Source organism: Mastacembelus armatus, chromosome 8 (assembly GCF_900324485.2).
Source record: "Mastacembelus armatus chromosome 8, fMasArm1.2, whole genome shotgun sequence".
Lineage (NCBI taxonomy): Eukaryota > Metazoa > Chordata > Actinopteri > Synbranchiformes > Mastacembelidae > Mastacembelus > Mastacembelus armatus.
In genome coordinates, this window is record NC_046640.1 from 2,145,586 (window position 1) to 2,157,997 (window position 12,412).

The window sequence follows — 12,412 nt, forward strand, 5'->3', positions numbered from 1 at the left end:
TTTGTCAACACTAACTTAAGCCAGTGCAACATTGGCAAACACCATCTGTGTAAACAACTTTTGACATGAAAAAAACACACAAATGGACCGATGCCAAAGTCCAGGTTGCCTATGTGACAGAAAATTCAGAAATATCTTGATTGATGAAAAGAAAATTTGCACTAGTGTTGAATCAGAATGTCATGCAGATGTAATGTTGCTATAGAAATCATCAGCTGGCTTACATTAATTTCTACTGGCAGTATGAATGCAAATGAAAATGCAATGAAAAAAAGCCCTTATGGTCTGTAGTTCTCAAGTAGGATAGTCCTTAGAACTGTTTTGGTTCCTATAGTGCCTATAGCCTAAGGATTAGCAGCTCTCCTTTGGCCAAAATGCACTTACTGAAGATGGCAGCACATGAATTTGAATAAGACTGAGGTCTCCTTAACTGCCTAAAAGGTTCTTGAGTGCTTTGGAACTTTAATGATTAACTGTTCATTTTTATATTACAGTGTTACTGGTCTCAAATCTAAATGATGACATGACTACATACACCATGAGTATATGCATATAGAATGGCAGCAAAGAGTATTCAGACCAATTCCCTTCCTTACTTGTGTTCTAGATTTAATTTTAAATGGATATAATTTTTCCATCTGTGGACACTTAGGAACACATAATGACAAAGTGAAACCATGTTATTGCAGCATCAACAGCACATTTCATACTGTTCAAGCATGAAAGATAAAATTCTTGCTAGATTGGTGAGCCTTTAAACAAATGTACACACATGGACAAAATTGTTGGCACCTTTCCTTTAAAGAAAGAAAAACCCACAATGGTCACCAAAATAACCTGAAACTGACAAAAATAATAAATAAAAATTTACTGAAAATTAACTAATGAAAATCACTTTTGAAAATTACATTTGAATTGTGGCTCAGGAGAAGCATTTAAAAAAACAAACTAATGAAACTGGCCTGGACAAAAATGATGGTAACCCTAGCAAAGATCGAAAATTATTTGACCATAGGGACATGTTAAATAAAAGTGTGTCCTGTAATTAGCATCACAGGTGTCTTCAAACTTGTAATCAGTCAATCTGCCTATTTTAAGGGTGAAAAGTAGTCACTGTGCTGTTTGGTATCAGGGTGTGTACCACACTGAACATGGACCACAGAAAGCTAAGGAGATAGTTGTCTCAGGAGATTAGAAACACAATTATAGACAAGCATGTTAAAGGTAAAGGCTATAAGACCATCTCCCAGCAACTTGATGTTCCTGTGACAACAGCTGCACATTATATTCAGAAGTTTAAGGTCCACAGGACTGTAGCCAACCACCTGGATGTGGCCGCAAGAGGTAACTTGATGACAAATTGAAGAGATGGATAATATGAATGGTAACCAAAGAGCCCAGAACAACTTCCAAGAGATTAGAGGTGAACTCCAAGGTCAAGGAATTCAGACCCCTTTAAATTTTTCACTCTTTGTGTCATTGCAGCCATTTGCCAAAATCAAAAAAGTTCATTTTATTTCTCATCAATATACACTCAGCACCCCATCTTGACAGAAAAAAAACAGAAATGTAGAATTTTTTGCAAATTTATTAAAAAAGAAAAACTGAAATATCACATGGTCATAAGTATTCAGACCCTGTGCTCAGTATTGAGTAGAACCACCCTTTTGAGCTAGTACAGCCATGAGTCTTCTTGGGAATGATGCAACAAGTTTTTCACACCTGGATTTGGGGATCCTCTGCCATTCTTCCTTGCAGATCCTCTCCAGTTCTGTCAGGTTGGATGGTGAACGTTGGTGGACAGCCATTTTCAGGTCTCTCCAGAGATGCTCAATTGGGTTTAGGTCAGGGCTCTGGCTGGGCCAGTCAAGAACAGTCACAGAGTTGTTCCGAAGCCACTCCTTTGTTATTTTAGCTGTGTGCTTAGGGTCATTGTCCTGTTGAAAGATGAACCTTTGGCCCAGTCTGAGGTCCTGAGCACTCTGGAAGAGGTTTTCTTCCAGGATATCTCTGTACTTGGTCACATTCATCTTTCCTTCAATTTCAACCAGTCGTCCTGTCCCTGCAGCTGAAAAACACCCCCACAACATGATGCTCCCACCACCATGTTTCACTTTAGGGATTGTATTGGACAGTGATGAGCAGTGCCTGGTTTTCTCCACACATACCGCTTAGAATTAATGCCAAAAAGTTCAATCTTGGTCTCATCAGACCAGAGAATCTTATTTCTCATAGTCTGGGAGTCCTTCATGTGTTTTTTGGCAAACTCTATGCGGGCTTTCATGTGTCTTGCACTGAGGAGAGGCTTCCGTCGGGCCCCTCTGCCATAAAGCCCCGACTGGTGGAGGGCTGCAGTGATAATTGACTTTGTGGAATTTTCTCCCATCTCCCTACTGCATCTCTGGAGCTCAGCCACAGTGATCTTTGGGTTCTTCTTTACCTCTCTCACCAAGGCTCTTCTCCCATGATTGCTTAGTTTGGCTGGACGGCCAGGTCTTCACAAAGAGTGAAAAATTTAAAGGGGTCTGAATACTTTCCGTACCCACAGTATGTTGTGGGGCTGCTTTGCTGCATCTGGCACAGGGTGTATTGAATCTGTGCAGGTTACAATGAAATCTCAAGACTATCAAGACATTCTGGAGCAAAATCTGCTGCCCAGTATCAGAAAGCTTGGTCATGGGTCCTCCAACAGGATAAGGACCCAAAACACACAGCTAAAAACACCCAAGAATGGCTAAGAAGAAAACACTGGACTATTGAGTGGCCTTCTATGAGCCCTGATCTAAATCCTGTTGAACATCTGTGGAAAGACCTGAAAAATGCAGTCTGGAGAAGGCACCCTTCAAACCTGAAATAGGTGGACAGTTTGCTAAAGACGAGTGGGCCAAAATACCTGGCGACAGGTGAGGAAGTCTCATTGAGAGCTACAGAAATCAATTGTTTGCAGTGATTGCCTCAATAAGATGTGCAACAAAATATTTTGTCCAGGCCAGTTTCATTAGTTTCTTTTTCCAAATTCTTCAGTTGAACTATAATTCAAAAGCTATTTCTTATTTTCATTAGTTAATTTTTAGTATATTTTTTATTTATTATTACTTTTGTCTGTTTCAAGTTATTTCAGTGACCACTGTGGGTTTTTCTTTCCTTAATGGAAGAGTACCAACAATTTTGTCCACATCTGTATGTATGTGTTAGATTTTTAGAACTTTAGAAATATTAACCAGTGGGTGTTGCTCAATGTTGCTGTATACCACAAACCAAATGCGAGAATAAACACAGGTACTGTGTGGTACATAAAGCATAGATTGATCACATAAAAAACATGTGTTTACTATTATACAGGTGATATTAGTGGATGAAATCAGAGGTTGTACTAGAAATAAAAAACTCGATATGTATAGCCGGATCGCTTGCCCTGACTATGAATCCGGCTTGACTGGTGGGTGTCACCTATTCACAGGTGGGGGCTATGTGACAAGGGCAGCATGGTAACTGAGTGGTTAGCACCCTTGCCTCACAGGTCCCAGGTTCGCAACCCGTTATAGACCTTTCTGTGTGGAGTTTGCATGTTCTCCGTGCTTGCGTGGGTTTTCTCCAAGTACTCCGGTTTCAACCCACAGTCCAAAAAGATGTATGTCAGGTTGATTGGTGACTCTAAATTGCCCATAGGAGTGAGTGTGAGTGTGTGAGGTTGTTTGTCTCGATGTTGCCCTGTCATGGACTGCTGACCTGTCCAGGGTGTACTCCTGCCTTTCACCCAAAGAGAACTGGGATAGGCTCCAGCAGATCCCTGTGACCCTAAGGACACTATGGATGAATTGATGGTCTATGTGACAGCAACACAATAAGTTTCAGTCGAATCACCTTTTCTGTGATCATGTGGTTTAATAACTTCATTACTAGGTTTGTGACTCTGGAAAGAGATTTCTAAGAAAATTAAATGAAAACACTAATATGAGTGAAATTTTTTTTATATGAATCTAACATTTAAGAAATACATGTCTTTACAGTGGTGTGAAAAAGTGTTGGCCCCTTTCCTGATTTCTTATTTTTTGCATGTTTGACACACTTTGTTTCAGATCATCAAACAAATTTAATTAGTCAAAGATAACACAAGTAAACACATCATGCAGTTTTTAAATGGTTTTTATTATTAAGGGAAAACAAAATCCAAAACTACATGGCCCTGTGTGAAAAAGTGTTTGCCCCTCCTGTTAAAACATAACTTAACCTTATCACACCTGAGTTCAATTGCTCTAGCCACACCCAGGCCTGATTACTACCACACCAAGAAATCACTTAAATAGGACCTGCCTAACAAAGTGAAGTAGACCTCAAAAGCTAAACATCATGCCGAGATCCAAAGAAATTCAAAAACAAATGAGAAAGAAAGTAATTGAGTATCAGTCTGGAAAAAGTTATAAAGCCATTTCTAAATCTTTGGGACTGCACTGAACCACAATGAGAGCCACTGTCTACAAATGGCAAAAACATGGAACAGTGGAGAACCTTCCCAGGAGTGGCCGGCTGACCAAAATTACCCCAAGAGCGCAGCGACGACTCATCCAAGAGGTCACAAAAGGCCCCACAACAACATCCAAAGAACTGCAGGCCTCACTTGCCTCAGTTAAGATCACTGTTCATGACTCCACCAAAGAGACTGGGCAAAAATAGTCTGCATGGCAGAGTTCCAAGACAAAAACTGCTGCTGAGCCAAAAGAACATAAAGGCTCGTCTCAGCTTTGCCAGAAAACATCTTGATGATCCCCAAGACTTTTGGGAAAATACTGTGGACTGACGAGACAAAAGCTGAACTTTTTGAAAGGTGTATGTCCCATTACATCTGGCGTAAAAGTAACACCACATTTCAGAAAAAGAACATACCAGCAGTAAAATATGGTGGTGGTAGTGTGATGGTCTGGGGCTGTTTTGCTGCTTCAGGACCTGGAAGACTTGCTGTGATGAATGGAACCATGAATTCTGCCGTCTACCAAAAAATCCTGAAGGAGAATGTCCAGCCATCTGTTCCTGACCTCAAGCTGAAGCGAACTTGGGTTCTGTAGCAGGACAATGGTCCAAAACACACCAGCAAGTCCACCTCTGAATGGCTGAAGAAAAACAAAATGAAGACTTTGGAGTGGCCTAGTCACAGTCCTGACCTGAATCCCATTGAGATGCTGTGGCATGACCTTAAAAAGGCGGTTCATGCTCAAAAACCCTTCAGTGTGGCTGAATTACAACAATTCTGAAAAGATGAGTGGGCCAAAATTCCTCCACAGCGCTGTGACAGACTCAAGTTATCGCAGTTGTTGCTGCTAAGGATGGCCCAACCAGTTATTAGGTTTAGGGGGCAAACACTTTTTCACACAGGGCCATGTAGTTTTGGATTTTGTTTTCCCTTAATAAAAACCTTCATTTAAAAACTGCATGTGTTTACTTGTTTGTGTGTGTTTGACTAATATTTAACAACAGTCTATAAATGTCTGGGAACTGAGGAAACCAGTTGCTGAAGTTTTGGGGAAGAAATGTTGTCCCATTCTTGCCTGATATAGCATTCTAACTGCTGAACAGTCCTGGGTCCTTGTTGTATTTTTCATTTCAAGATGTGCCAAATATTTTCAATTGGTGAAAGGCAGGGTCCAAAGATCACAGGCACCTATTATTGTGTTACTGCCTTGTTCCTCGTCCCTGAGATTTCCCCAGATTTTCTGAATTTTTTTGATGATATTATATACTGTAGATGATGATATATTTAAAGTGTTGGCAATTTTATGTTAAGGATCATTATTCGGAGACTTTTTGACAAGTTGTAGACACAGCTTTTCACAGATTGTGGAACCTCTGCCCATCTTTTCTTTCTTTACTTCTGAGAGACTGACTTTTTAAGATACTCTTTTTTATACCCAGTCATGTTACTGACCTGTTGCCAATTAACCTAAGTATTTACAAGATGTTTTTCCAGCTTTTATTTGTTAGTACCACTTACTTTTCCAGCCTTTTATTCCCTCTGTGCAGACTTTTCTGATATGTGTTGCTGCCATCAATTTCAAAATTACCTTATTTTTTTCTAAAAAATGGCACATTTTCTCAGCTTAAACTTAAATTTGGTGTTTTCTATGTTTTATTGTGAATGAAATATGGCTTTATGAGATTTACAAATAATTGCATTTTGATTTTATGTAGATTTTACACAGCATCCCAACGTTTTTGGAATTATGGTTGTATACAAATTTAAGTTAATGTCCAGCCATCTATCTATCTACCCGTTATTCCTGCTATCCAGGGTTTCTGGAGCCAATCCCAGCTAACATTATGCAGGAGATGGGGTACACCCTGGAAAGCTCGCCAGTCTATCACCAGGGCTGACACATGGAGACTGACAAACACACTCACATTCACACCTATGGGCGATTCTCTGTCACATTCGTGGGATTGTTGGAGGTAACAGGAGTACGTGGAGAAACCCATGCAGACACAAGGAGATGCAAACTCCACACAGAAAGGCCCTAGCTCTAAATTTAAATTAGTTTGATCTGAAAAAAAAAGTGAAAAAAAAAAAAAGAAATCAGGAAGAGGGCCAACACTTTTTCATACCACTGTATGTGCATGTCGCCTTAATCCGCTCTTCTTTCAAAACATTTGAACAAATTAATCACAAGATCAAGCCTCCATCTCTATGCTGAATGACTTTATTAGCCTATTAATAAAATAAAATATTAACAAATTACTGCAGATACAGAAAAAGCCTGAAAATGTTGCACATGCTTTGCACATGTCAACATTTACATGAAACAAACACCCCAGTGACATTTTCAGTACTTGAAAGGTGAGACAAAATTAAATGAATAAAAAACATTCTGTAATTAAAAGAATGTGGGGTGAATTAATCAAACATCTGGAAATATTGATTTTAATTTACAAAATATATTTCATAAATTTGAATGTCCTTGCAGAAATTAGATTTCATTTACTTTTGTCCTGTACCTTCCTTTACTTGTCATGGCCGCACTTATGGCCGCCCACAGCTGAGATTAATGTTATTGAAAATTAGTTTTTCAATGTACTTTAAACATTATTGTTAGTTTCACAGATTACACAAATAAAGCACACTTTGTTTCACACAGTATATTTATTTTGCATGTGGACAGTAGGTCCGGTAGGGAGTGAATAGCCAGCCCTCTGTCCACCTTTGATACCATGACTGAGGTGAGACCCTTGAGCAAGGCACCAGACCCCCAACTGCTCCCTGGGTGCCGCAGCACTGGCTGCCCACTTCCCCAGTGTGTGTGTGTATTCACTGCTGTGTGTGTGTACTTGGGTGGGTTAAATGCAGAGCACAAATTCCAAGAATGGGTCACTCACACAAAGGATGCACTCCAGGAAGTAGAGCACTTAAATAGAAGTGGCCAATTGGACTCTACTAAGTGCTGGCCACATTGTAGGGGGAGTTGGGAAATTTGTCTTGGAGGTTTGTTTATTTGTATAAGTTATATTAAAGGTTTCAGATATTTGTTGGGTTAATATTTCATTTGTGATATAAGAATTAATACACCAAATAAACTTTAATTAATGTTTATTTGGTGTGTGTAGTTTATTGGTAGTCTATGTTCCTTTGTTATCCCCTGTGTGTGTTAAGTGGTCTGATCAGCCACTATATATGTATCCCCTTCTGTGTTTAGTCTGTTGGTCAGTTTTCTTTAATTAGCTTACACAGTTATTTAATTTTTCTAAGTTGATTTAGCCTGAGTTCAGTTTGGTTTCTTTGATCTGTTTTAAGAGCTCATGTTATTATAAAGTTAAGTTATTTTGCCTATTTCTTTTGGGCAAATACTGTTTTACTGCAAATACCATTTTTTGATATTTTTGCCTGTGTCTTCGTCTATGCCTACTTGGTCCCCTACACTCCTCATCTCATCTACCACACTTTTTTTTTTTATCTGTCTGTGCCTCTCTGTGCTTTTCACACAATCCAGGTATTTTTGACCATGGTTAATAACAGGATGGAGGCTGGGCAGTTGTTATAGATGAATGCTAGTGGCTGTCTGGTTGCTGGGGGGTTGCTAAATCTGTGTTTGCTTTGCAGCAGAAACATGTTACTTTTGTGCATCTCATCATAGTTCTCAGGCTACATGCAGACTTTGCCTAGTTGTGTGTTGCTTAAAAGGAAAGCAGATTAGGAAGAGGTAACCAAGGTGGGTGGGGTTAAAAAAAAAAAAAAAGAGAAGGCGGAAGATAATGACAACAAAGTTAGTGACAAATGGTGAAGGGCATGTCCTCTTACCTGCATAGAATTCTGGACTGTAGACAGCGCTGACCACTGGATTTAACTTCCAGCCTGAAACAAAATACAGTAAGACACAAAAGAGACAGAGGATGAAACAGAACAGGATTTGGGTGTTATGTGTTATTAGTTTATCTGCCCAGTATGTTCAGCATGAGCTATAATCAACCTGTGGATATATTGTGATGTTTAGAATTCACTGAAATCACACAAATTCTTAATCAACAGAGTGAAGCTTTTTACTTTATAGATTATACCTTGCTGACATAAAGCTATTTTGAATGGTGTAATACATTTATACAATTTTCAAAATATCTAGTATTGACTGAATTTAGACATAAAAACACAACAGCTACCCTAAATGAAGGATATGTAGAAAATTCCTAGGCAGCACAAAATTTCCAAACTAAGTAGCTCAAACCATTTGGTTAGTAGAAAGCCGATAGTAGAAAGCATTTGGTTTAGTATTGCACTTTCTGTCCAAGACGGTAATAAATTAAATCAGCATCAACAAAAAGTCTGAAGCTGGCTTTCTAGCGTGATCTATGAAAATACAGAGTTACTATAGAGTTAATGTGTCTTTTTGACAAATGAAAATATACTTTAATATCAAAAATCAAGTAGAAATAAACTACAAATGTACATGTTTGCCTAACTCACCATTTAGAACATAGATCTTTGGCAGAAAATGCTGCCATACTAAATACTGTGACTGGCAAAGTACCTCACTATATGCATAGTGATGAAAAAATATTGACTGTTCTAAATTATTTAGTTGCTCTCTGAAACCTATAGTAGGTATTGATGAGACTGAGATAACATTTAGCTGAAGGGGCTTTTAGTGAAAGTTCTTCCCAAAGACTGCCCAAAGCCACATTGATGTCTTCACTGTTGTCTATATCTGCAGTTACTCCCATAAAATTCCTCGAGCCTGCCCTCCATTCCATGTAAAAATGCTGTTACAGAGAAGAGTGAATGGTTCTTTCTTCATTTCTCACTATTCAGTGGGTTGATTGGACCTGGGTCCACCCATAATCATTAAAGGAGACTTCTGACTACATTCTCTTTATGATTCATTTATTGTTCATTTGCAAAGAACTTCGCCAAAAAGAAAATCTATCCCACATATAATTTCTCCAGTTTCAGCCTCTGAATTCCTTCAGAGTTGCTAGGTCTGATGTGATCTCCCTCTAGTAAATCTATGCAAATCATCACTGCATGTTATGGGACCTCTAGTAGCAGTGGTAATAATGACACAACACCCAGTAAACATGGGCATGTGGGGCCTACAGCAGTTTTTCCCTTTAATGCCCCCATTTGGATTTGTTTGTCTGTGGGCAAGCTAGTGTAGGGCCTGCATGTACCCTGCATGTCACCACCAGTAACAAGTTATTATTAGACTGGCATTCTTGTTACAGATGTATGGTTTGTGTTTTGTTTTTTTTCCACTACATTCAATTAAAACCCTTGGATTATATACAGGTGAGCGCAATTCAAATATGTAACTTCTAAAATCTTTTGGGTGCATCATTGATGATTTCAATGTGTCCTGTTAAAGGAAGTTAATAATTTTCATAGGCACTGTAAACATTGACATGGCCTTACCATTTGCATATGGGTTTACAGTCTTCTTATTTGTCATTACTCGGGCTGTTGCATTGTTGACCTACAGCAGTTAAAGAGAGAACTCCATAAGTTATAATACTATGGAGCCAAAATGACAACTTTAAACTTTGGTACTGAAAAATAGCATACCACTGGAAACAAAACCAGAACTGAAAAATTGAGCATGGGATTGGATGGCTCTGAGGGGCGGGGCTAAAGTAGGAAGTTACTGCGGTGATTTGCATATTATCAACTCAACTAGAATTCAACTGGAGTTCACAAACTGTAAATGAGTCTGTCTCTACCTGATTTTTTCCACACAGAATTGAGCTGGTATGAAGTTAACTGCATTTAATCAGTTTAATAATGTTACATTGTTTTGGCAGATGTTTGGCAGTACACAGCAGCAGGATCAACAAACTCTGAGTTAATACTCAGTACAAACCCTAAGCATTAACTCTGGGGGTTAAGGCTGCCACATATTTTCTGTCAGTACATTTGTGAGCCCTTGTGCAGCAGCAGTAGTCACACTGGCCCCTGAACTAAAGCCAGAAATGTCACCACAAGATGGGAGACTTAGCTAACATTACCATTAACCACAGGTTAGCTAACCAGCTACCTAGCTAAGACACCGCATTAAGATATATGTTAACTTTAGCACTTGCTCCAGCAGACGTCGGCCAGCCAGTATAAAATGTCATTAAGATAGCCTAGTTAGTTAAAAGCTAACTTCAAACCAGCTCAATTCTGTCATTAAAAAAAAAAAAAAAAACAGGACAGGAAAGAGACAGACTTAAAGTTTGGGAGCTCCAGTTGGAAGCCATTTGAAAGAGGTCTATATTCATGAGAGCTGTTAAACTGGACAGCGGTGTAGAAGCAGATGTCCTCTCCTTGCTGAATTATGTCCCTAGATGCTGCTGAATATGCAGTAATCACACTTCTCTTAGCACCGCCCCTCTAAACCCACCCGTCCAGGAAACACAATGAAGGAAAAGTGAAAAAAAAAAAAAAACTCATTGAAAAACACTGACATCAACTGAAAATAAGAAGATTGTCACTTAAAAAAAACTAATTGGCATTGGAAAAAACTTAATTAAATTAACTTAAGATAAACCAAAACATTTTTTTTCAGTATTATTCAACAGTATTTCAATGCCAGTATATATATATATATATATATATATATATATATATATATATATATATGTATATATATTTTTTTTTTTTGCCAATTCCAATGTTATTTTTCAGTTCTTGTCTTGTTTTCAGTGCCAAGTCTCATTTTTCAGTGCCAAAGTTTAAGGCCATCATCCTGGCTCTATATAATACTACATTGTCAATAGTAAGTGCTGTACTTGTAGAAAAAAATTGCATGCAAAGTTTCCTAATATTGTAAACAAAGAAAGCAATACACTGTCATGACAACACCCATGTCATTTACATTTCATTTTTGTCATGGGTGTTTCATGTGTTTTTTATGTGTTTTTGCATTCAGAAACACTTATAAACACATCCAAAACAAAGAGTTTTTCTTTGCATATTTTCTGTCTTATCATATTTTCCTGCATGCTCTCCCCAGTTATAGTCCCATTTCAATAACATACAGACAACAGTAAAACTACAGATGCATTTAGCAAAATGACGTTCTGTAAATTTATAGATACATGCAATGGGGAGGAGAACAGAAAGAAAATGTCATTGGAGGAAGGGGAGAAGAGAATATGTTGAGCATTATGCAACATCCAGTCAACCTTAAAAGGTGAGAAGAACTGTTGTGACTAAAGCAATACAAAGCATTGACACTCAGACAACAGCCTCTCTAATTCATTGCAGGAATAATTATTAAGATAAAAAAACAACCAAAGAAAACAGATATACTAAAATAAAACAACCAAGTCAATCAATCATTCCACCAAAATTTCCATTCAAAAAACAGCTAACAGGGTAAAATAAAATGAGGGTGCATTGTGTTCTAAAGTAAAATAAATGAATAAATGGGTTTCCAACAATCTCAGATGTGCAAACGGATTCATATCTCAGTATCTTTCGCACACGCAACTTCAGGAGAAACACTTAGTGAATGGACACGCACGCTAACACGCAATAAAATATATATTTATGTCAATATAGAGCAACAACTCAACCACAATTCAAAAAGAAATGTCACGAGTTTTAGCGTTGCAAACGTTCCAAAGAGAGAGGAAGAGTGAGAGGAAATGCTGGCAGAATGGCTTGCTTGCCCACACTTACCATTCCCAAACCTTTTGGCCCCTCCTACTTGTTTGTGTACTGTTACCGCTGTAACTGTGTTGGATGGGGCCCTAAACAAGCTACTGTTGAAGGATGGTGGGGGAGGAGGGAATGAGAAAGGAATAAGCAGCATCTTATTCAGGAGGCCAAGAAAATGTTGCAATCATTCCACTGCACAAACTCTCTCTTTAAGCTCTCTCAATACAAGCAGTTAACTAGTTTTCTTAAAGCATAACTTTGATCATTTTGTCTGGAAAATCTATCTTCATTATGGAG

General features: G+C 38.4%; 1 protein-coding gene across 8 annotated transcripts in view; it reads right to left on the reverse strand.

The window, feature by feature from the left end:
- The window catches only part of rbfox1 (RNA binding fox-1 homolog 1), a 154,424-nt gene that overhangs the window by 86,585 nt on the left and 55,427 nt on the right, over positions 1-12,412 (reverse strand). For all 8 annotated transcript variants that reach the window (XR_003296687.1, XR_003296686.1, XR_003296685.1 and 5 more), the window contains exons 6-7: positions 9,887-9,947; positions 8,282-8,335 (exon numbers count right to left, since the gene is read on the reverse strand). Coding sequence is in view for 5 of the 8 variants with exons in the window: in XM_026324789.2 (XP_026180574.1) it covers positions 8,282-8,335; positions 9,887-9,947 (115 nt within the window). In the remaining 3 variants the exon portion in view is untranslated. The remainder of the gene's footprint in view (positions 1-8,281; positions 8,336-9,886; positions 9,948-12,412) is intronic.